The 24,492-nt window shown below is 53.8% G+C and overlaps 2 protein-coding genes across 2 annotated transcripts; both read left to right on the forward strand.

Annotated features, from left to right (window-relative positions):
- The first annotated feature begins 1,839 nt into the window (after positions 1–1,839).
- On the forward strand, positions 1,840–10,350 carry EI24 (EI24 autophagy associated transmembrane protein). Its single transcript, XM_069876251.1, has 11 exons — positions 1,840–1,896; positions 3,256–3,403; positions 4,464–4,609; positions 7,140–7,200; positions 7,743–7,809; positions 8,793–8,917; positions 9,135–9,254; positions 9,343–9,454; positions 9,660–9,771; positions 9,876–9,950; positions 10,034–10,350. Exons 2-11 carry the CDS (start codon positions 3,362–3,364, stop codon positions 10,173–10,175), a joined length of 1,002 nt encoding a protein of 333 aa, XP_069732352.1. The 5' UTR covers positions 1,840–1,896; positions 3,256–3,361; the 3' UTR covers positions 10,176–10,350.
- Positions 10,351–12,529: 2,179 nt separating this feature from the next.
- On the forward strand, positions 12,530–24,130 carry STT3A (STT3 oligosaccharyltransferase complex catalytic subunit A). Its single transcript, XM_069876379.1, has 18 exons — positions 12,530–12,637; positions 13,335–13,460; positions 13,739–13,799; positions 14,427–14,548; positions 15,344–15,489; positions 16,038–16,128; positions 16,849–16,955; positions 17,840–18,004; positions 18,545–18,725; positions 19,792–19,947; positions 21,089–21,180; positions 21,845–22,000; positions 22,116–22,304; positions 22,386–22,502; positions 22,583–22,685; positions 23,314–23,502; positions 23,627–23,742; positions 23,829–24,130. Exons 2-18 carry the CDS (start codon positions 13,373–13,375, stop codon positions 23,865–23,867), a joined length of 2,118 nt encoding a protein of 705 aa, XP_069732480.1. The 5' UTR covers positions 12,530–12,637; positions 13,335–13,372; the 3' UTR covers positions 23,868–24,130.
- The last annotated feature ends 362 nt before the right edge of the window (positions 24,131–24,492 follow it).

Below are 24,492 nucleotides of genomic sequence, written 5' to 3' on the forward strand. Positions count from 1 at the left end.
TTGCCACCCCCCCCAAGTACCATCCCCGAGTCCCAGCCACCCTGTCACTGCAACCCCCGAGGTCTCCATTGGCTCCCAGCTCCAGTGATCCCAATATCCCCAGTGTCAGCGTGCCCAGTGTCCCCATTGACCCCCAGTTTTCCCCTTCAATGTCCCCAGGACATGAGTGGTGTCCCCAGGTCTCAGCGCTGGGGCTGGTTCTGCTCAACATCTTCATCCATGACCTGGAGGAGGGGATTGAGTGCACTCTTAGTAAGTTCATGGATGACACCAAGTTGGACAGGAGTGTTAGTCTGCTTGAGGGCAGGGAGGCTCTGCAGAGGGACCTGGCCAGGCTGGATCCATGGGCTGAGACCAATGGGATGAGGTTCAACGAGGCCAACTGCCGGGTCCTGCACTTGGGACTCAACAAGCCAATGCAACTCCAGGTTTGGGGAAGAGCGGCTGGAAAGCTGCCCCATGGAAAAGGACCTGGGGGTGTTGGCTGACAGCGGCTGAACGTAAGTCAGCAGTGGCCCACGTGGGCAAGAAGGGCAACAGCATCCTGGCTTGGATCGGCCATGGGGTGGCCAGCAGGAGCAGGGCAGGGATTGTCCCCCTGGACTCAGTGGTGGTGAGGCCGCACCTGGAATTCCTGGGTTAGGTTTTGGTCCCAAGAAGGACCTTGAGGGCCTGGAGCGCCTCCAGAGAACGGAACAGAGCTGGGGAAGGGTCTGGAGAATGAGGGTTGTGAGGAGCGGTTGAGGGACCTGGGGTTGTTGAGTCTGGAGGAGGCTGAGGGGAGACCTCAGCACTCTCTGCAGCTCCTGGAAAGGAGGTTGCGGTGAGGTGGGTGCTGGGCTCTTCTCCCCAGTGACAGGCGGTGGGATGAGAGGAGACGGCCTCAAGCAGCACCAGGGCAGGTTGAAGTTGGGCATCAGGACAAACCAGGGCTCAGTGCTGGGTCCAGCCCTGTTCAATGTCTTTATCAATGACCTGGATGAAGGCATCGAGTGCACCCTGAGCAAGTTTGCGGACGACACTAAGCTGGGTGGAAGTGTTGATCTGCTGGAGGGTCGGGAGGCTCCAAAGGGATCTGAACAGGCTGGATCCATGGGCTGAGACCAGTGGGATGAGGTTTAACAAGGCCAAATGCCGGTTCCTGCACTTGGGGCACAACAACCCTGAGCAGCTGCAGACTAGGAGAAGTCTGGCTGGAAAGCTGCCTGGAGGACAGGGACCTGGGGGTGTTGGTTGACAGCGACTGAACATGAGCCAGCAGGAGCCCAGGTGGCCAAGAAGGCCAATGGCATCTTGGCTTGTATCAGAAACGGCGTGACCAGCAGGTCCAGGGAGGTTCTTCTCCCTCTGGACTCGGCACTGGTGAGACTGCTCCTCGAATCCTGTGTTCAGTTCTGGGCCCCTCCCCACAAGAAGGATGTTGAGGCTCTGGAGCGAGTCCAGAGAAGAGCAACAAAGCTGGTGAGGGGGCTGGAGAACAGGCCTTATGAGGAACGGCTGAGAGAGCTGGGGGTGTTTAGCCTGGAGAAGAGGAGGCTGAGGGGAGACCTCGTTGCTCTCTCCAACTCCCTGAAAGGAGGTTGTGGGGGGTCTCTTCCAACCTGGTTATTCTATGAGTCTATGAAACTCCAGCCCCAGGGTGGCCCTCGGGCCGTGGTGGCGGCGCCCCCACCCCTGCAGGGGTTTCAAAGCCGGGCGGGTGAGATGCTCAGGAACCTGGTTCAGCAGAGGACACAGACGGTGGCACCCAACGACCTCCAAGGCCTTGTCCAACCAAACGCTTCCAGCACCCCTCACCTCCCCCCTCCCCCCCAATTCCGCCCCCCCCCCCGGGATCCGCGCACGCGCGGGGGGGCGGGGCCTGGGGCGCACGCGCGGGGCCGGGCGGGCCCGGAGGTACCTGTGGGGCAGGGGGCGGGGGGGGCCGCGGGGGCGGGGGGCAGCGCCGAGGGGCCCGGGGCGGGGGGGGGGGGGGGTGTCTGTGCGGGGTGTTCATGGGGCCGGGGCGGCTCTGCTGCCATCCCAACGGGCGTTCCCTGCTTTCAGGAGCGCGATCGGAGCCCCTGCCCGCTTTTGTCTCGGAATGACCGGAATAAAACCTTTTTTTAAAGCGTTATTTTTAATTATTCGTGGAGAGCCGCAGGCAGGCGGCGGGGGGGGCACCGGGCTGTTCGGCCTGGGAGAGAGAGGGCAGATTGGATCCTGGTGGGAGAGCTCCATGGGTTCTGTTGGCTGGCAATTCTTTTTTTTTTTTTTCCAGTTGGAATGGGGAAGATTTAGAATCACAGAATGGCTCGGTTGGAAAAGACCTTTGAGATCACTGAGTCCAACTGTCCCAGTCCGCTCCTCAATTCGTCCCTGAGCACCTTGTCTACCTGGTTTTTAAACCCCTCCAGGGATGGGGACGCCACCGCCCCACTGGGAGCCTCTGCCAGGGCCCGAGAACCCTTTCAGTGAGGGCGTTTTTCCTGATGTCCAACTTAAACCTGCCCTGGTGCAACTTGAGGCTGTTTTTTCTCCTCCTGTCGTCTGATCGGACATTAGGAAGAAATTCTTCATGATGAGAGTGGGGAGGCCCTGGCCCAGGTTGCCCAGAGAATGTGGCTGCCCCATCCCTGGAGGGGTTCAAGGCCAGGTTGGATGGGGCTTGGAGCCCCTTATCCAGTGGGAGGTGTCCCTGCCCATGGCAGGGGGTGGGACTGGATGGGCTTTGAGGTCCCTTCCAACCCAAATCATTCTGTGACTTTATAATTCAGCCACTCTTTGTTGCTGTGGTGCTTTGCGAGAAGCAGAAGGCTCGATGCCGCAGTTTTCCCAAGGAGCCCTTTGGAGCTGTTGCTGCTTTGGTCTGAAGCTCCTGGGTCACTTGGGAGCCACCCCACATTGTCAGCTCCAAACTCTAAATCTTGCGTTTCTTACATGATACAGAAGTGCAGGGTGTGACATTTAGGAAAGTTGTTTTCACACCTCTGCTGGGCAGCTCTGCTGGCTTCTCCCTTCTGAAGAAGAGCAGCATGGCACGTTTGAAGAGATGGACTGGAAAAATACAGGCTCTGCTCTTCCTGAAAGCTGGAGTTTGTCCTTAGGAGACACCGCGGGATTTGCTGAATGGGTCCATTCCCTGGCTGTGCGCTCCAGGACAGTTCCCAGCAGGAAGCCAGTTGGAAATGTCTGGGTTGTGATTTAGCTTGTGCATTCCCAGCTCAGACTGGTGCTGTAATGCCCGCTGTGGGCCTGTGTTTTCTCTCTCCACAGGCTCCATCCGTTTCCCAACTCTCCAGGATGAGAGAGGTTTGGGTCCGGCTTTCCCCCTCTCCCTGTAGTTGATAGTTTCGGAACCAGAGGTGATGCTGGAGTCAAGATGGCAGACAGTGTGAAAACCTTCCTTCATGACCTCATCAGGGTGAGTCTCCCTGTGCCAGCTTCTCGGCCGTAGGCATAGGTCTCAGTGGCATCAGTGACAGAGGCTCTTCTGCAGGGAGCGCCCTCCCTTCCAAGGGTAGATGGAAAAATCTGAAGGAAAAGGGGCTCTGGATGTATCCAAATCAAAGATGTCAGCTTTGTGGGGCAGAGATGCCTCCAGACGAGCTCTCTGCTCACCAGTGGTGGTCAGGTTTGATGTGGCCACGTGGGATGTGTGGCCCTCAAGTCTTTTCCAGGATGATCTCCCACATGCTGGCCATTTCAAAGGGCTCTGCATTTGGCCAGGGCACTGCTCCTCAGGGTCTCCATGTACCAAACTGTTGTGTGGGTCACCAGGGCAGTTACGCCCTCCTGGCTCACACTGGCATCCTCAAGGTCTTTATTTTGAAGTGGAATGTTGGCATCGGTGGCCACGGTGTGATTTTCAAGCTGGGAGTCCTGGTGGAGCACTGAGGCTCTTTCAAATGAGCAAGGTCAGGGACATGGGTGCTTTCCTGTCAACAAGTTTGCATGGATGTGGCTGACGTGAGGGTGTTTCTGGGACAGGGACCGGAGCTTTGACTTGTGAAGGAGCAAGCACGGAGCTCACACACCCAGCCAAGCCACGAGAACCTTGCACACTCCAATATTGTGTATAGTTCTGTTTGATTGCCCTCAGACCGCTGGCAGAGGAGACAAGGCTTTCTGCCAGGCAGGAGAACGGGCTGTGAGAGATTTGGCTCTTTGGCTTCTGACAGGGTTATAAATAGCAGAGATTGGATGAGGAATCACACCTTAAAAAAAAATACTCTCCCACTCCTAAAGATGCTGGAACAGGCAATGATTTAGGTCACCAGGCCATGGAAAATAGGTGGTGATGCTGCTCCAAACCCTGGCTCTGGCCAAGCCTGGCGCTGGCTTCTCCTGCTGCCTAGGGAGCAGGACTGGCCACACTGGAGTCCCTTCTGTCACTGGGGGTGTTCCATGGCCTAGGGTAGCCACATCCCATTCCTCCTCTCTCCTGGGGTGTGGAACATGAGGGCCTCTCCTCGTGCCCACAGGGAATTAAGGACTCCATCTGGGGCATCTGCACCATCTCCAAACTGGATGCTCGGATCCAGCAGAAAAGGGAAGAGCAGAGGCGAAGGAGAGCAAACAGCGCGCTTGCCCAGCGGAGGTTTCACATGGAAGAGAAGAAGCAAGAGAGGTGAGTGTGGGGCCTGATGAGTCATAAATTGCATAATTCCCTTCTCTTGTTTAGTCTCCCAGCAATCAAGGGCAGGGAGAAAATGGGCAGCTCTGCCCAGAGCTTTGAAGAGCCTGATGAGCTGCAAAACCTCTGCAAGTCACAGTGATTTGGCAGTGCTTGTGGGTTTTTTTCCCTTCTAAATACCTGCCATATCACAGTTGTCTGGCTCAAAGGGAAGCTGAGGGAAGCGGGATTCAAGGAGTAAAGCCATTGCGGCTTGCACTTGCGAAGATCCGCACAAAAATGCTGGTCAGGACCGTTCGAGACCCAACCCGGGCATCAGGCAGAGCAGATCCTGTGTACATTTGCATGTGGTTTGTAAATCCAATCTTCCTGAAGCACAGAGCCAACACATGTGGCAGATGTGACAAGAAATGCCCTGTTCCTACTCCAAAATGAAGCTGGAACAGTTGTCCTGGGACCAGAGGTCAGACCTTCTGTGGTGTTTGACAACAGAGAGTATGTCATAAGTTTGAAATTATAACAAAGGTGTGGAGCTGTATGAGCTGAAAGGACAGGGATTCCTGGGTTTGTTTTCCTCCCAGATACCTGTGCTGGCTTCCAAAGACACGGTGGTGGCAGTAGCTGTGGGATTGGGGTGGGAATGGCAGCTCAGGTCTGAGTTACATGTCCAGGGCAGATGGAGGTGCTCTTTTGCACAGCTTTGCCATGTTCGGCTGCTGTCTGTAGCGGCTGCATCCAGCAAGGCTGGCGATGCCAAAATTACATACATGTGGGAGCGAACCAGCATCTGTTGTTGCGTCTGACTCCCAGACTGCGCCGAGATGTTTCTTGCTGCCCTGGTTACGTCCAGGCTGGCATTTCATGTGGTGACGTTTGGTCTGTAATGTACCCTCTAAGACATTTGCAAATTATTCTGATGAGCTCGGTGGTCATAGAATCATAGAATCATAGAATCACAAGGTTGGAAGAGACCCAGCAGACCATTGAGTCCAACCATTCCTATCAAACACTAAACCATGTCCCTCAGCACCTCATCCACCCGTCCCTTAAACACCTCCAGGGAAGGTGACTCAACCCCCTCCCTGGGCAGCCTGTTCCAGTGCCCAATGACCCTTCCTGTGAAAATTTTTTTCCTAATGTCCAGCCTGAACCTCCCCTGGTGGAGCTTGAGGCCATTCCCTCTCGTCCTGTCCCCTGTCACTTGGGAGAAGAGCCCAGCTCTCTCCTCTCCACAACCTCCTTTCAGGTAGTTGGAGAGAGCAATGAGGTCTGCCCTCAGCCTCCTCTTCTCCAGGCTAAACACCCCCAGAAGGGTCTCTGCTGTCCCATGACCTTGGTCTTCCCCAGGCACTGGAGGTTTCTGCTGGGGGCTGTCTGTGGGGAATCACGTATGTTTGAGGGGGATGAATGGTTGTGTTTTGCTGTTCTTGGTAGCAATGTCCCTTCGGTAGCAGAAGCTGCCCACAGCGTCACTAACTTCCATGTCTGTAGATGGGCCACAAAGAGAGAAGCCACAATCACCCCGACCTGGAACGCCCTCTTCCGAGAACAAAAAAACACTCCCAAAAAAGCCCTAATTTCATTGTGGTGAGAGTCTGAGGAGAGCAAAGCCTGGGACTTCTAATAAATGCCTGAAAATCTGGAAGAAAGCTTTGCTTTTCTTGCGTCTCAGTGCAGTTATGGAGAACTCATGAAGGTCAGCAGAGCTGTCCTGGCACTGATCTCTTAGAGACTGTGCGCTAGCAGAAACCCGGTGCCGGTTGGTGCAGGGAGTTCACCCAGGCTGTGAGGTGGTTGTCTGTGACGTGCTGAGGTGTCTGAACTTCGGGCAGTCCGTGATTTCAATACAGGCTGGAGGAGAATGGATTGGGAGCAGCTCTGAGAAGAAGGACTTGGGGTGCTGGGGGATGAGAAGCTCCACGTGAGCCGTCAACGTGCACTTGCAGCCTGAAAACCACCTGTCCAGAGGAGGCCACGAGGATGATCCAAGGGCTGGTGCACCTGCCGTATGAGGACAGGCTGAGAGAATCATAGGCTGAGAGATGTGGTTGTTCAGCCTGGAGAAGAAGAGGCTCTGGGGAGACCTTAGAGCAGCTTCCAGTTCTGAAAGGGGCTCCAGGAAAGCTGGGGAGGAGCTTTTTACAGAGGCCTGGAGTGATAGGATGAAAGGGAACGGCTTTAAATTGGAAGGGGGAAGATTTAGATGAGACATTAGGAAGAAATTCTTCATACTCGGGGCCATGAGACCTTGGCCCAGGTCGCCCAGGAAGTCGTGGCTGCCCCATCCCTGGAGGTGTTCAAGGCCAGGTTGGATGGGGCTTGGAGCCCCTGATCCAGTGGGAGGTGTCCCTGCCCATGGCAGGGATTTTGGCCCTGGGTGGCCTTTGAGGTCCCTTCCAGCCCAAGTCATTCCATGATTCTGCAAACTGTGAGGCAGAAGCAGTTGTCACTCGCTGGCAGACGTTTGTCCAGGCACAGGGACCCTGATGTCCATCTCACCCGTCTCTCTTCTCCCGCTTTGCAGCGAACCCCGGATCGTGAGCAGGATATTTCAGTGCTGTGCCTGGAATGGCGGGGTGTTCTGGGTAAGTGGGGATCACTGTCTCTTAAACTCCCGGGAAAGCCAGCGCCTTGTGTCCATCGGTGAGGAGCAGCCAGCCAGGCTGTGGCAGCTGGCAGACCCGATACGGGATATGGGACTGCGGGTCTCTTGGGAAACTGGCGCATTAAACCAGAGCTGCTTTTATAAGTCTCTGAGACTAGTCTTCGCCCAGATATTCGAGTCCTGCTCTGCTGTTGTCTGGAATATTGCTTTGCTGAGTGGAATATTGATCTCTTAAAGACATTTCCTTGCCTCTGACCTTAGCTTGGCTGTTCCATGAGGCTGATCCATAATGAAGCAGATATTTGTCAGCCTAGTAAATTACCAGCTTTGTTTTCCCAACAGCAGTCAGCGTAGAAATGTTCAAAGGAAAGTGCTCAATGAAATATTTTGGCTGTATTTAAACCTTTGTATTTATGGATCGCTGTGTGGAGGAGCAGGCGGAGGGATCAGGAGGTACAGGAGCAGGAGAAACAGTTGTGCAGTGCCTCACCAAGAACCCCTCTTGTCTCTTTTTCCTTGCAGCTCAGTCTCTTCTTGTTTTACCGAGTATTTATTCCTGTCCTTCAGTCCGTCACGGCACAGATCATCGGTGAGTGCCTTTCCCGGGCACCACGCAGTCAGGATGGGGAGGCTGACACTGACACAAAAGGCCATGGCTTCACCCCACTGTGCTGTCACTCACTCCATGCTCTCCCTGTGTTGTTTGCTCCTCCTCCCCGTGCTCACTGAGGCTGGTATTGATTGTACAGTAGAAACAGATTGTTCAGTGAGATGCCACCTGGAATCTTGTGCCCAGTTCTGGAGTTCTAAACATAAGAAGGAGTTGGAATGGGCCCAGAGGAGGCCATGGAGGTGATGCAAGGGCCGGAGCATCTCTGTTATGAGGACAGTCAGAGAGTTGGGGTTGTTCAGCCTGGAGAAGAGACAGCTCTCATAAGACCTTAAAGCAGCTTCCAGCACTGAAAGGGGCTCGAGGAAAGCTGCGGAGGGACTTTTTCCAGTGGCCTGGAGTGATAATATCGGGGGAATGGCTTTTAATTGGAAGTGGAAAGGTTTAGATTAGACATTAGGAGGAAATTCTTCACAATGAAGGTGGGGAGGCCCTGGCCCAGGTTGCCTAAAGCAGTCGTTGCTGCCCCATCCCTGGAGGTGTTCAAGGCCAGGTTGGATGGGGCTTGGAGCAACCAGGTCCGGTGAGAGGTGTCCCTGCTCATGGTAGAGGGTGGAATTGGATGGGTTTTGAGGTCCCTTCCAGCCCAAACCATTCCGTGATTCTGTGATTCTATAAAATGTGAGACAGAAAGCCCCGCACAATGCCTGCATGTGCCAGGGCTGCCTCAGGGGTTTCACTGCTCCTGACACACTCAGCTGATGGGATATTTTGCAGTCAGTAAAACACAAATGGATGTGGATGTTCCTGTAAAGAGCAAAGCCAGGGGTCTGCAAGTCCTTGAGCCTGTCCTTGAGTGCTGCAGGTGGGAGGGGTTCCCTGTGGCGCAGAGGTGGCCGTGCTGGGAAATGGGTGGAGGCTCTGGCAGCAGCTCCTCACATGCTGCTCCCTGTCCATTGCAGGCGATCCCTCCTTGCACGGTGACGTCTGGTCTTGGCTGGAGTTCATCCTCACCTCCATTTTCAGCGCCCTCTGGGTCCTGCCCCTCTTTGTGCTCAGCAAGGTCGTCAATGCCATCTGGTTTCAGGTGGGTGACGGGAACCTGGGCATCTCTGGCAAATGATGGGGCGATTCCTCGTTAAGGCTTGATCAGCAGTGTGAGGGCTGGCATTCCCAAAATGAGCTTCAACTATATTCCTGGCAGGCGAAAGCTCATCCCAGCTGCCTCTGAGCTTCATTTCCCTGAAGCCCCCTTATTTCTGTGGAATTTCATTTCCCTCAAGCCCCTCTCCCTCTTTTTGCAGGACATTGCAGATCTGGCATTTGAGGTTTCTGGCAGAAAGCCTCATCCCTTTCCCAGTGTCAGTAAAATCATCGCAGACATGTTGTTTAACCTCTTGCTGCAGGCGCTTTTCCTCATCCAGGTGAGATGCCAGCCCACCTGGCCCCAGGAATTGCTCCAGTGGGACATTCTCCTGTGGAGCCTTCCTCTCTCGCTCTGTTCTCTCCCAGGGCATGGTCGTCAGCCTCTTCCCCATCGACCTGGTGGGCCAGCTGGTCGGCCTGCTCCACATGTCGCTGCTTTACTCGCTCTACTGCTTCGAGTACCGCTGGTTTAACAAGGGTGAGGTCTGCTGCCGTGCTCCAGGCAGCGCGCCGGGCTGGCGGGGGGCAAAAGGTGGCCAGATTGTGGGTTTCTGTGCTCAGGTTGCATCCAACTGGGGCAGCTGAGGCAAATATTGTACGTTATTCCACGTATTCACACGGAAGGGAGTGTGAGGCAGGTCTCTGCTCCCTGGGGCTTCACTTCCATGGGGTTTTCTCACCAGGAATCGAAATGCACCAGCGGTTATCCAACATTGAGAGGAACTGGCCCTATTACTTTGGCTTCGGCTTGCCACTGGCATTCCTGACAGCGATGCAGTCCTCCTACATCATCAGGTAGGGGGCCAGTTCAGGCTCTGTATCCCCTACACACCCTGAGGACCCAACCAAACCCACCCAACATATTTCCCTTGTCTCTTATCCCTGTTGTTCCCTTTCAGTGGTTGCCTCTTCTCCATCCTTTTCCCTCTCTTCATCATCAGCGCCAACGAAGCCAGGATGCCGGGCAAAGCCTAGTAAGTACATGCTTCCCGCGGCCGCCCTGATCCCATGCGGGTGTCCCCAGCAGTGGTAGCTGACGGATCCTCTTCCCTTTCAGCCACTTCCAGCTCCGTCTCTTCTCCCTGGTGGTTTTCCTCAGCAACAGACTCTTCCACAAGACGGTTTACCTGCAGTCTGCCCTGAGCGGCGCCTCCACCCAGCCCTCTCCTGCCAAGCACCCAGCGGCCACGGGGCGCTGAGCCTGCCTGGGATTTCGGGGAGCGCCTGCCCTGTGCATGCTCCGCTCTTGGCGGTTGGGGAGGAGCGGGTAGCGCTCAGACACAAAAAAAAACCCTGGGGATTTTGGGGGCCGGTTTATTGATTTTTTTTTTCTCTAGTATTTTCACACTGAAACATTAAATGGAGAAACCACGATTTGCAGCCGCCTTGTGCCTGGCCCTGTGTGCGAGCTGGGCGGGGGACGGGAACGAGAGTGGGAACGGGGATGGGAGTGGAGACGGGAATGGGAACGGGAGCCACCGACACCGACAGGACAAGAGGGAATGGCCTCAAGCTCCGCCAGGGGAGGTTCAGGCTGGACATCAGGAAAAAATTCTTCACAGAAAGGGTCATTGGGCACTGGCAGAGGGTGCTCAGGGAGGGGGTTGAGTCACCTTCCCTGGAGGGGTTTAAGGGACGGGTGGACGAGGTGCTAAGGGACATGGTTTAGTGTTTGATAGGAACGGTTGGACTCGGTGATCCGGTGGGTCTCTTCCAACCGGGTTATTCTATGAGTCTATGATTCTATGACACGCCCCGAACCACGTGGCGGCGGCACGCGCGCTTCCGCTTCCGCCCACGTGACCCCGCGCCTCAAGCGCGGCAGGACACGTCACGCCTGGTCCCGTCGCGAAGCGCCGCGCGGGCCCCGCCCCCCCCCGCGCCCGCGCGCTCCCATTGGGCGCGTCCCCGCCCCCCGCCCCGGGGTGGCCAATGGGAGCGCGCGGGCCGAGGGGGCGGGGCCAGCGCAGGGGGCGGGGCCGGCGGGGCCGAGCGAGGCGCGGGGTGAGGCCGGGGCCGAGGGGCCGCGCGGGGGAGGTGGGTACGGGGGGGGCCCGGCGGCACCGGGAGGGGCTGCGGGGAGATGGAGGTGCAGAGGGTCACAGACACGTGGAGAGGGGCCGGGAGCGGGGGGCTCATCTTCACGAGTCTTGCGAGGAGCGGCTGAGAGAGCTGGGGGTGTTTAGCCTGGAGAAGAGGAGGCTGAGGGGAGACCTCATTGCTCTCTCCAACTACCTGAAAGGAGGTTGTGGAGAGGAGGGAGCTGGGCTCTTCTCCCAAGTGACAGGGGACAGGACAAGAGGGAATGGCCTCAAGCTCCACCAGGGGAGGGTCAGGCTGGACATTAGGAAAAAAATGTTCACAGAAAGGGTCATTGGGCACTGGCAGAGGCTGCCCAGGGAGGGGGTTGAGTCACCTTCCCTGGAGGGGTTTAAGGGCCGGGTGGACGAGGTGCTGAGGGACATGGTTTAGTGTTTGATAGGAATGGTTGGACTCGATGATCCAGTGGGTCCTTTCCAACCTAGGGATTCTGTGATTCTATCCGTAGCCCAGGAAGGGCTTTTTCTCTTCCCATCCCAGTACAAGGGTGCTGGCCAGGGGCAGCTCTGGCATTACGGGGAGCTCTGGCATTACCCAGGGTTGTCTGCTGTGATGGTGCTCGGTGGCAAAGCCATTTGTGCCTGGGAGGCCTCCATGTTCTGCCAGTATTGGCCACTTCTTATTATCCCCAGGGGAAGCAGTAGATAATTACCACATGGGGTTATTTCTGTATTAATTAGTGATGAATACGTGGAGATCAGAATCACTCTTAGGCCTCAGAAAGAGCCGGGGCCCAGTTTGTGTTTTATTTTTAAATTTCAGCCTGTCGGAGTCTACCCTCCCTGGCGTCACAGCTCAGAGATGGGAGCTGAGGAGTTATCCACTGGTTCTGGGGCAGAATTTATGGGGAGGGTTGGGAGGTTCTTTCCAGATTGCTTGAGTGCAGGAGTATTTTAAATAAACTGGAGGCTTTACAAGAGAGAAAGTCATTATTCTCTGGCCACCATTTCACATTCTTGGTGTCCAATCATACGATATTTTTTTTGAGGAGGAAATTCTTCACACTGAGGGTGGGGAGGCCCTGGCCCAGGTTGCACCATCCCTGGACGTTTTCAGAGCCAGGTTGGATGGGGCTTGGAGCAACCTGAACCAGTGGGAGGTGTCCATGCCCACGGCAGAGGGGGTTGCAGTTAAATATTCTTTAAGGTCCCTTTCAAGTCAAACCATTCTATGATTTTGCTGGCTCTTCCTCTGCCCAGGGAGGCTGAATTAAACAGCCAAGTTGTCTGAGATAAACAAAGCCCGCTCACTGTGCTGGTCCGTGTTGGGAAACCACTGGGGTGTGGGTGTTCAACATCAGTAATTCAGAGTGGGAGCAGCCAGAGGCCTGGATGTGAGAAACCAATGAGGACTTCTTACCATTTCCCTGGGGCATTTGTGCATGGCTTGCAGGCAGTGGTTGAACTCCCGAGACTGGCCAGGGATGCTCAGTGGTTTTGCAGAAAACTGTTGCTTGGGTTTATTTATACACAGAGAAACAGACGAGTTCTCTGCCCCAGAGAAGTTCTCCTCTCTGTAAAAGACAGGAAAACCTCAGCAGAGACTTGAGGCAACTGATCAGGTGAGGATAGGAGAAAGGGGACTTGGGGAAGGAAGTGTTGTGTCCAGTTCTGGAATCCGCAGCATAAGAAGGAGGTGGAAGTGTTGGAACAGGTCCAGAGGAAGCTACAAAGATGATCCGAGGGCTGGAGCACCTCTGCTATGAGGACAGGCTGAGAGAGATGTGGTTGTTCAGCCTGGAGAAGAGAAGGCTGCAGGGAGACCTTAGAGCAGCTTGCAGTCGCAAAACGGGCTCCAGGAAAACTGGAGAGGGGCTTTTTACAAGGGCCTGGAATGATAGGATAAGAGGGAACAGCTTTAAAATGGAAGGGGAAGGACTGAGATTGGACGTTAGGAAGGAATTCTTAATGCTGAGAGTGGTGAGGCCCCGGCCCAGGTTGCCCAGAGCTGTCGTTGCTGCCCCATCTCTGAAGGTGTTCAAGGCCAGTTTGGATGGGGATTGGAGCAACTGGATCCGGTGTGAGGTGTCCCTGCCCATGGCAGGGGATTCGGAACTGGTTGGGCCTTGAGGTCTCTTCCAGCCCAAACCATTCCATGAAGGGAGATGAGGGTCAGGGAGAGCATCTAGTGGGGCTGAAAGGTGGGCGACAGCTTCCGTCGGGAGGATCAGGCTGTTCAAGGTTCAGTTGCGTGAAACGTGGAGACGTGGGGTTGGGGAGCTGGCTTGCTCTTTGATCGTCTTCCCTGTTTGTTTTCAGGTCTTCATACGTCCTCAGTCCCTGTCTTTGCTGTGAAAATGACCAAGCTAGGGTTTCTCCGGCTGTCCTACGAGAAGCAGGACACCCTGCTCAAGCTCCTCATCTTGTCGATGGCAGCTGTGTTATGTGAGTCTGCATCTGGCCACACCAGCCTTGCGGATGCCTGCTGGTGCCCTCAAAGGGAGATCTGGGTTGGAGCCATTTCTTCTCATCTATCTTTAACATGCATCTTAAATGAACGCTCTTCTTCCTTCTGTCCTTTGAAAACCACATCTTCCTTTATATTCCCAACAACCAGTTTAAGCCACAAATAATTTTAATCCATCAAAGAAGTAGATAAACCAAATGTGATTCTGGCTCAGGGAGCACTGTGGATTCACTCTTCCCCTTTTCTCTGTTTACAGCTTTCTCCACAAGGCTTTTTTCCGTCTTAAGATTTGAAAGCGTCATCCATGAATTTGACCCGTAAGTCTCTGCCCTCTCAGGGACCTGTTTGGTTTTCCTCTTCTGGGCCACACAGAATTCAGGTGGTGTTTGCCAGGCTTAAGTTAATCCTCACTGAGAATGGGTTATTTGGAGGGCAGTTTGCAGTATGGCTACGTTTTCTTCTGCCAGACCTAAAATTCACTTCTTGGCTTCCAGGACTCACCCTACAGCCTGGATCTAAGCCAAGGTGATCGCTGGGATGTGGTTATTCTCTCCATGAGCAGGGCATAGCAGGAGAGCGTGCTCCTGGCACAACTTCTTTCTGCAACACATGCTTCTTGTGGGTTAAATCAGGCACAAGGGAGGACGTTGCCTTTGCAAACCCACTTTTAAACCCTGTAGGGCGAAAGGACAAACCTGCAGCTGAGGGAAATCAAACTGGTTCCCTCTGTGTGGAAAACATGCCGTCAGCCCTTCCAGCGCTGTCGTACCTATAGAGATCAGAGAAGGGTGTCCGAAGGGGCACGCAGGTTGATGCTTACTTGCCTGTCGCAAGCTGCTCAGTTTCCTGCGCGCTCCGTAAGGACCATGGTTGTAACCCAAGGAGCGGTGAGCAGTCAGTTTCTGTCTGGCTGCGAAGATGTTTAGTGCTTGTTGCTCTTGCAGGTATTTTAACTACCGCACCACCCGCTTCCTGGCAGAGGAGGGCTTCTATAAATTCCACAACTGGTTTGACGACCGAGCCTGGTACCCCTTGGGTAGGATTATCGGTGGGACCATTTATCCAGGTGAGCTCATAGGCAGCTGAAACACACCTTGTGCAAGGGAAAGCTGGGGTGGGTGGGGTAGAAAGTCCAGAGGAGGGCATGGAGTTGGTGAAGGATTTGGAGGGGAAGTTGCATGAAGAGTGACTGAAGTCCCTTGGTCTGTTCAGCCTAGAGAAGAGGAAACTGAGGGGAGATCTCATCCCACTCTGTAGCTGTCTCATGATAGAGAAGGGGCAGGTGCTGAGCTCTTCTTTCTCACTCAAGCGAATGACAGGAAGATGGCAGGAAGGATTAGGTTGTTATTTGCTTAAAGAGGGGAGATTGAGATGAGATCTTAGGAAGAAATGTGTTCCTGTGAGGGTGGTGAGGCACTGGCAGAGGTTCCCCAGAGCAGTCCTGAGTGTCCCATCCCTGGAGGTGTTCAGGGCTGGTTCTTCTCCCAGAGGGTGCTGGAGCACTGGAACAGCTCCCAGGGATGCAGTCACGGCACCAAGCCTGACAATATTCCGGAAGCATTTGACCAATACCCTTAGACCCACAGTGTGAATTGTGGGCTTGTCCTGTGCGGGGACAGGAGTTGGACTCGATGAGCCTTGTGGGTCCCCTCCCACTTGGGTTGTTCTCTGACACTGTATACATGAAGCAGAGCCACAAGTGCCAGCTGGGAAAGAAGGGGATTCCAGCGGATGCATCCTGGGCAGCAGCTCCTTCATGGCAAGGTTTTTGGCTGTCCTGCTGTTAATTGCAGGCTAGCAATGCCTGGCACTGCAGGCAGACCGAGAGAACCCTGTTAATGGTGTTGTTTCCATCCTGCAGGCCTGATGATCACATCAGCAGCAATTTACCATGTGCTGCACTTCTTCCACATCACCATCGACATCCGAAATGTCTGTGTGTTCCTGGCTCCCCTCTTCTCCTCTTTCACCACTATTGTGACTTACCACCTCACCAAAGAGCTTAAGGTACGGTGGACATCAGGGCATTCCTTTCAGGCTTTGCTTCACTGAGGAGCATGAGCTCTGTGTGCGTTTTGGAACGGCATCTCACAGCTGTATCGGAGGTTTGGAAGTGACCACAACACTGGTCAAAACCCAGAACTTCTGGAAAATGGAATATCTGTTTCAAAATTTCATTTCAACACTTAATTTTTATTCCTTTGAGGCATATCTGTGCACAGAATCATGGAATCACTAGGTTAGGAAAGATCTTTGAGATCATGAAGCCCAACCATGCTTGTCCACTACTATATCTTATCCCTAGGCACCTCATCTGTCTGTCTTTTAAACACCTCCAGGGACGATGACTCCATCACCTCCCTGGGCAGCCTCTGCCAGTGCCTGAGAACCCTTTCAGTGAAAAAAATTTTCCTAATGTCCAATCTGAACCTGCCCTGCCACAGTTTGAGGCTCTTCCCTCTCATCCAATCACCTGTCACTTGGGCATGGCAGGATAATCGAAGTCTTAAAACCTGATGGCTTTTCCACCCTCTAGCTGTGTTTCCTTCCCCCAGGACGCCGGGGCAGGACTCCTTGCTGCTGCCATGATTGCAGTTGTGCCCGGGTACATCTCTCGGTCTGTTGCTGGCTCCTATGATAACGAAGGTGAGTTTGTGACACTCAGAGCAGGGAAGCTTTTAACAGCTTCGGGTCCTGGAAAATATTGGTTAAGCTGTTAGAGGGCACAATGGAAGAACTGCCTTTTCCCAGTGAGCTCCACCAGGTCTGTCTGGTTTCCTAACCCAGTTGCTTAGAGATCAGTGGTTGTTCTCACCTAGAAGAGAGAGTGTTTCCCAACTGAAGCAGCAAGGGCGTCCTGTTCCCTGAGTGTCCTTGTTGGCAAGTCAAAAAAAGGTTTTTGCCACTTCCACAAACTGCTTGGGATCGAGTTGTTGCATGACTCCTGTATGCTTTTCTTTCTTTTCCAGCAGTGACTTTGGGTCTGGCAAAGGCAGCAGTTTTGTTGTTGATGCCTAGGGCAGCAGAGGATCCAGGTTGCTCTCCCGTAGATGGGCTCTCGGATGCCATGTAGGGAGTTACTGTGTGTAGAAAGGCCAGCTGTTGTGTCTGAATGCAGCCGCATGAGCTGCATCTTGCTACAGCAAGATGTAAACATCTGAGTGTTTCAGTCTAGAAATCGGATATTAAATCCTTTTCCCAAGCCTGGCTCTTTGTATGAGGTGTTGTTCCATCTTCTGATGGAGCAGCCAAAGCATTTATATATTTTTAATGCAACTGAGTGCTCTGGCATGTGCCCTAGAGATTACATGGATGTTTTAGGGCTGATGTGAGCTTGCTTTGACCTTTCTGTGTCCTTCCTTGCAGGTATCGCCATATTCTGCATGCTGTTAACTTACTACATGTGGATCAAAGCTGTCAAAACCGGGTCCATCTATTGGGCAGCGATGTGTGCTCTTGCCTATTTCTATATGGTAAGTGTTCACTCTCCTGCCACTAAGGTTTTTTTGGATTTCAAGAGCTGCTCTGGATATGGTGACCAAAAATGCACGGTTGTGTCCTTGGATTCAGGGAGCCAGCCCTGCTCTGTGAGAAGCTTGGCCTGAAAAGGCCATGGAGGCTTTCTTTGTTCATTTCCACTTAATAAAACTGGCAGGATTTTGTGTGAGGTTTTGTTAATAGCATTAAAAAACAGGGGCTTCTGGCAGCTGTGAGTGGTGAGGGCGCCTTTAGACAGAGAGGATCACGTCCAGCATTGCAGCTGAATGAAAATGCTGCATGCGATCCCAGGAAAAGCAAACCTGCTGCATCCCTCACCACAAGAAGGATGTTGAGGCTCTGGAGAGAGTCCAGAGAAGAGCAACAAAGCTGGTGAAAGGGCTGGAGAACAGGCCTTATGAGGAACGGCTGAGAGAGCTGGGGGTGTTTAGCCTGGAGAAGAGGAGGCTGAGGGGAGACCTCATTGCTCTCTACAACTACCTGAAAGGACGTTGTAGAGAGGAGGGTGCTGGCCTCTTCTCCCAAGTGACAGGGGACAAGACAAGAGGTAATGGCCTCAAGCTCCGCCAGGGCAGGTTTAGGCTAGACGTTAGGAAAAAATTCTTCACAGAAAGGGTCATTAGGCACTGGAACAGGCTGCCCAGGGAGGTGGTTGAGTCACCTTCCCTGGAGGTGTTTAAGGCACGGGTGGATGAGGTGCTGAGGGATATGGTTTAGTGTTTGATAGGAACGGTTGGACTCGATGATCCGGTGGGTCTCTTCCAACCTGGTTATTCTGTGATTCTGTGATTTGCCCTCTGCTGTGCCACGTGTTCAGTCCTGGAATTTGTGGGGTTTGTGTTTGTTTTCTCTCCGGCAGGTCTCTTCATGGGGTGGCTACGTCTTCCTGATTAACCTCATCCCTTTGCATGTTCTTGTGCTGATGCTGACTGGCCGCTTCTCCCACAGGATCTACGTAGCCTATTGCACAGTCTACTGCTTGGGAACCATCCTCTCCATGCAGATCTCCTTTGTTGGCTTCCAGGTGGGGACCACAATGATTCGCGTACTCGAGGATGGTCTTGTTGTGGGTTGTAACAGAACAACAGTGAGTTGGCGCCTGGATTCTCTTCTTGCCTTCGCCATTGGTGTTACAAGTGGGTGCTGGCTGCCAGGCCTGGCTCCATTTAGGCTGATCTGTTGCGAGCTTTGGCAGGATTAGGTTTTGGAGGTGCTGAGTAACTTCGCAAGCTTCATGGCACCAGTTGCCTTTCATGAAAATAATTCTGGCTTTAGTGAAGGAAAGACTCGCACCAGTGCAGTCGGTGTAGCAGGGAGAATGCCCATTTAGCTCATGTTTCAAGAGAATTGATTTAATTTTCCTGCAGATTCCTATCTGGGAATTGAAGCTGGTGTAAGGTGGTGACTCAGAACAGCTTTGCCGTCTGTAAGGAGGGAATGATTTTCTGTGACTTTGGTAGTGATTTTGCTGAGAAGCGACCTGTAAAAAAAAAAAAAAAATCTGATTTTAGGCACGATGCAGCTCTTCTCCTCTGTATCTGATCCCACTCTCCCCTGCTTGCAGCCTGTCCTCTCCTCAGAGCACATGGCTGCCCTGGGAGTCTTTGGCTTGTGTCAGATCCATGCCTTCGTAGACTACCTCCGGAGCAAGCTGAACCCGCAGCAGTTCGAAATCCTCTTCAGGAGCGTCATTTCCCTGGTTGGCTTCGTCCTCCTTACCATCGGCGCTGTGCTGATGCTGACAGGTAGCCCAGGGTGGCAGCAGCGATGACCGCATTTCACCACTGGCTTTGCCTCCTTTCATTGCTTTGAAAAGCACGTAGTTTGTCAGTCCTAGTCCTGTGTTATTGCCCGCACTGTGGTTTCAGTGCTCACAAGCCCCTCTAAAGGGGAAGCTGTGACCTGCCCCAATTTGTACGTTAGCAGGAAGATATTGAAGCAGCATCTGTGAGACTTGAGCTATGGGTGAAAGGCATGGGTACAAACCTGCCAGGGATGCTGAGCTGTTGCTTCTGAATCTACCTGTCGATCTGTAGTAGTGAAGATATGTTAACAATGTGGGTCAGGCGGGGAGAAGTCTTTTTAGAGTAAAATTATGCTTTATTTCTTTTCTAAAATAGTGGGTTTGAGTAATAGAGCTGTTAAACAAGGTGTAGGATTGCTCATCTGTATGCTTCAAAAGAAGCGTGGCCAGCAGGTCAAGGGAGGTGATTTTGCCCCTTTATTCCTCTCTTGAGAAACCTCACCTGGAACCCTCAACATAAGAAGGAGATGGAGCTGTTGGAGTGGGTCCAGAGGAGGCCACAAGTAGGATCTGAGGGCTGGAGCACCTCTGCTATGAGGGTTGTTCAGCCTGGAGAAGAGAACGCTCTGAGGAGACCTTGTAGCGACCTTCCAGTACCCAAAGGGGTGTTCCAGGAAAGCTGGGGAGGGACTGTGTAAAAAGGCATGGAGTGATAGGGCTGAGGGGGGATGGCTTTAAATTGGAGAGGGGCAGACTTAGACTAGACATAAGGAGAAAATTCTTCATGATGAGGATGGGAGGCCCTGACACAGGCTGCCCAGAGAAGTTGTGGCTGCCCCATCCCTGGAGGGGTTCAAGGCCAGGTGGGATGAGGCCTTGAGCAGCCTGATCCAGTGGGAGGTGTCCCTGCCCATGGCAGGGGGGTTGGAGTGAGATAATCTTTAAATTCCCTTCCAACTCAAACTCTATGATTCATCCAGCCATGCACCTGCTTCCTTGGGAGAGAACGCATCAGCATTGCTATTACCTTGCTGGAACTGAATATGATTTTTCCTCCTCTTGCCTAGGGAAAATTTCCCCATGGACGGGGCGGTTCTACTCCCTGCTCGATCCTTCCTATGCGAAGAACAATATCCCCATCATTGCCTCTGTGTCTGAGCACCAGCCCACCACTTGGTCCTCCTACTACTTTGACCTGCAGCTTCTCGTTTTCATGTTTCCGGGTGAGCCCAGTGCCGATGCAGGCAGACCCCAATTTACTAAATCACCACATACTTCAGAAGGGTTTTATTCTGCCAGCCACAACCACAGCCTGTGGGTCCAGCCCTGTTCAATGTCTTTATTAGTGACCTGGATGAAGGCATCGAGTGCACCCTGAGCAAGTTTGCAGATGACACTAAGCTGGGTGGAAGTGTCGATCTGCTGGAGGGTCGGGAGGCTCCAAAGGGATCTGAACAGGCTGGATCCATGGGCTGAGACCAATGGGATGAGGTTTAACAAGGACAAATGCCGGTTCCTGCACTTGGGGCACAACAACCCTGAGCAGCTCCAGACTAGGAGAAGTCTGGCTGGAAACTGCCTGGAGGAGAGGGACCTGGGGGTGTTGGTTGACAGCGACTGAACACGAGCCAGCAGTGGCCCAGGTGGCCAAGAAGGCCAATGGCATCTTGGCTTGGATCAGACACGGCGTGACCAGCAGGTCCAGGGAGGTTCTTCTCCCTCTGGACTCGGCACTGGTGAGACCGCTCCTCGAATCCTGCGTTCAGTTCTGGGCCCCTCACCACAAGAAGGATGTTGAGGCTCTGGAGCGAGTCCGGAGAAGAGCAACAAAGCTGGTGAAGGGACTGGAGAACAGGCCTTATGAGGAACGGCTGAGAGAGCTGGGGGTGTTTAGCCTGGAGAAGAGGAGGCTGAGGGGAGACCTCATTGCTCTCTCCAACTCCCTGAAAGGAGGTTGTGGAGAGGAGGGAGCTGGGCTCTTCTCCCAGGTGACAGGGGACAGGATAAGAGGGAATGGCCTCAAGCTCCACCAGGGGAGGTTCAGGCTGGACATCAGAAAAAAATTCTTCACAGAAGGGGTCATTGGGCACTGGAACAGGCTGCCCAGGGAGGGGGTTGAGTCGCCTTCCCTGGAGGTGTTTAAGGGATGGGTGGATGAGGTGCTGAGGGACATGGGTTAGTGTTTGATAGGAATGGTTGGACTTGATGATCCGGTGGGTCTCTTCCAACCTGGTTATTCTATGATTCTATGATTCCTCATGTGCTGGTCTGTCATGGGGTGCTGTGTGCCTCTTCCAGGTACTTTTTCTCTCAGGCAACAGATTGCGAAGGTGAGCCTGACCCATTTCTCCTTCCTCTTCGCAGTTGGTCTGTATTACTGCTTCAGCAACCTCTCAGATGCCCGTATCTTTATCATCATGTACGGCGTGACCAGCATGTACTTCTCCGCTGTGATGGTGAGGGCTGCTGGGCGCAAGCGGGATGATGAGATGATCTTAACAAAACTGATTTCTTTCCTGAACTTGTTTTTGGTGTTTCTTCCGCCTTGAGCTTGTTGAAACATTCATGAAGCTTCTCTCTCTTCCTTAAAATTGATTTTTTTTGCCCTTCTGTGTAGTGAGGGAATGTGATGTTGCAAAATGTACTGGGTTTGGTGTTACAGGTTTCCATACGGGCACTGCTGGGTCTCTGTTCCTGATCTCCCATAGCTGAGTTGCAAACCCAAACAAACGTTCCAGGTGTTTGAGCAGGAACTGAGGGCAAACGGCTGGGTTTGAGCCTGTGTTCACTCTTTCTGCAGCACCGTGAGCCCCTAAGTGTGGGTTGATTTCTCTGTGGTGGATTCCACTCGTTCTTGGCCACCTCAGGTTGCCAAGGTGGTTCAGTTTTAGTCAGTTCTGCACCTTGGCCAAGTTTGAGGACTTCAGAGAAACCTCCTTTGGGGGTTTCTGGGACAGTGGCAGCTTCCAGTCTGCACCGACTGAAAAAATTAGCTCTGAGCTTATGGCGAGGCTGATGTTTCTGCTGAATTCGGGACTGCATTTAATTTCTCTCTTCTACTGAATCTCTGCCCTGGGTTTCTTCTCCAGCAGATGCTGACTCTTCTGCTGTTGCCCATAGGTACGTCTGATGCTGGTGCTGGCACCGGTGATGTGCATCCTGTCCGGGATTGGGGTTTCTCAGGTGTTGTCCACCTACATGAAGAACCTGGATATCAGTCGGCCAGACAAGAAGAGCAAAAAGCAGCAAGACTCCACCTACCCCATCAAAAATGAAGTGAGTGTTGGGACAGGGCGGGCAGGGGGGAACAAGGCACCTTGTCACGGCGGGGATGGGTGCAGGAGGCTGATGGCCTCATCCTTCCAGCGCTGACCCCAGTTTGCTCCCCTAGGTTGCCAGTGGCATGATCCTGGTCATGGCTTTCTTCCTGATCACCTACACTTTCCACTCCACCTGGGTGACCAGCGAGGCGTACTCCTCCCCCTCCATTGTGCTCTCTGCCCGCGGTGGGGATGGCAGCAGGATCATTTTTGATGACTTCAGAGAAGCTTATTATTGGCTGCGTCACAACACGCCAGAGGTAAACGGGGGTGATTTGGGGTGGTGGGGACCTGATGTTGTTTGCTGAGGTGTTGACAGAACATCTGGTGATCGGGTGTAGGATGCGAAGGTGATGTCCTGGTGGGACTATGGGTACCAGATAACCGCCATGGCCAACCGGACCATCCTGGTAGACAACAACACCTGGAACAACACACACATCTCCCGCGTCGGGCAGGTAGGTCCTTCCCTTGCCCAACGCCTTCCCCTGCCTTTCTGGGACACTGTGTGGTGTGACTGACACCATGTCTGCTCCAGGCAATGGCATCAACAGAGGAGAAAGCCTACGAGATCATGAGGGAGCTAGATGTCAGCTACGTGCTAGTAATCTTCGGGGGCCTCACTGGGTACTCATCTGATGGTAAGACCTTGTTCTCAGCTGAGTCAAACCGGTCTGTGGGACCCCCAGTGCCTGTGGAATGCTGGCGGTGTGGGCTTCTACAGAACAGCTCTCAGAGGAGCAAAGTCCCACCAGCAGCTGAGGCTGCAAAGTGAAAACAGTACCAGAATGAGGACAGGCTGAGAGTCAGGGTGGTTCAGCCTGGAAGGAGAAGGCTCCAGAGAGGCCTTAGAGCAGCTTCCAGTCCTGAAAGGGGCTCCAGGAAGGCTGGGGAGGGACTTTTCCCAAGGGCCTGGAGTGACAGGATGAGTGGTAATAGCTTTAAATCGGAAGGGGGAAGATTTAGATGAGACATTAGGAAGAAATTCTTCATGATGAGGGCGGGGAGGCCCTGGTCCAGGTTGCCCAGGGAAGTGGTGGCTGCCCCATCCCTGGAGGTGTTCAAGGCCAGGTTGGATGGGGCTTGGAGCAACCTGATCCAGTGGGAGGTGTCCCTGCCTGTGGCAGGGGTGGAACTGGATGGGCTTTGAGGTCCCTTCCAGGCTAAACCATACCATTATTCTGTGAAAATGCTCCTCTCTGAAAGCTGCACAGACCTTTTTGTGCTCACCTTGCTTTTTTGCCCCAAACTTTGTTCTCCACCTTTCAGATATCAACAAGTTCCTGTGGATGGTGCGGATCGGGGGCAGCACAGACACAGGGCGCCACATCAAAGAGCACGACTACTACACCCCCACGGGCGAGTTCCGGGTGGACCGCGAGGGCTCCCCAGTGCTCCTCAACTGCCTCATGTACAAGATGTGCTACTACCGCTTTGGCCAGGTCTACACGGAGGCCAGTGAGTCCTCAGAACCACGTGGGGACCCCCCCCCCAAGCTTTTAGGCCCGGCACTTGGTCCATCGCGTGTCCCCTGCGTGCCTGCTGCTCGGCCTTGGTGAGCTCACTGTTTGCTCTCTCCTAGAGCGACCGCCGGGCTATGACCGTGTGAGGAATGCCGAGATTGGCAACAAGGACTTTGAACTGGACGTGCTGGAGGAGGCGTACACCACAGAGCACTGGCTGGTGCGGATATACAAGGTGCAGTCCCAGAATGAGCCCAGACCCGCCACATTTGGGAAAAAACAGTACATTTCACCTAACCCAGCCTTTTTTTTACCGCTTAGGTGAAAGACTTGGATAACCGGGGCTTGTCAAGAACGTAGAGGAATCCTGCAGGCCGTGCCGCACACCGCACTGACCCAGCCTTCGCCTGTGAAGCAGAGAGATTGGGGGGATTTGGGTTTTTTGGTGGGAGGAGAGGGGTTTGTTTTTGTTTTATACTGTTTGTAAGCGCAGGCAGCCGGGGGGGGTGGCCCTGACAGTTTTTATACACACGGGGAGCTGTTGCCAAATGGGGGAACTGCGGCTCGGGCCGGGGCCGGGAACCGCAGCCGGTGGGGAGTAAAGAAACTGCGATTTTGGTTGGGGTTGTCCCCAGTTCTGCTGGTTTGCTTTGTCCCACGAGGGGGTGTGGGGAGGGAGGCGGGGTGGGGGAGGAAATGATAGCTTTCGAATCCCATACAGGAATTTTGCCACTCGTCCCCCATCTGGGAGGCAGAGCCCAGCCGCGTGGCCACATCTGCCTGCCAGATGTTCTGGGGCAGCAGCTTGGGAAGGGTACGGAGCCCCCATGGGTGGTAGAAGGCAGTTGGGGAACGCTGTTCCTGCATCTCACACCTGCTCCAGAAAAAAGCCTACGCGGGACCAGGAATGAGCTGGAAGGACTGGATGGGACCAACCTGGCCTTGCGAATGATTTTAGTTGCACCCAGAGTTTCGTCCTGCGGTT

The sequence above is a fragment of the Phaenicophaeus curvirostris genome, chromosome 25 (genome assembly GCF_032191515.1).
Source record: "Phaenicophaeus curvirostris isolate KB17595 chromosome 25, BPBGC_Pcur_1.0, whole genome shotgun sequence".
Classification (NCBI taxonomy): Eukaryota; Metazoa; Chordata; class Aves; order Cuculiformes; family Cuculidae; genus Phaenicophaeus; species Phaenicophaeus curvirostris.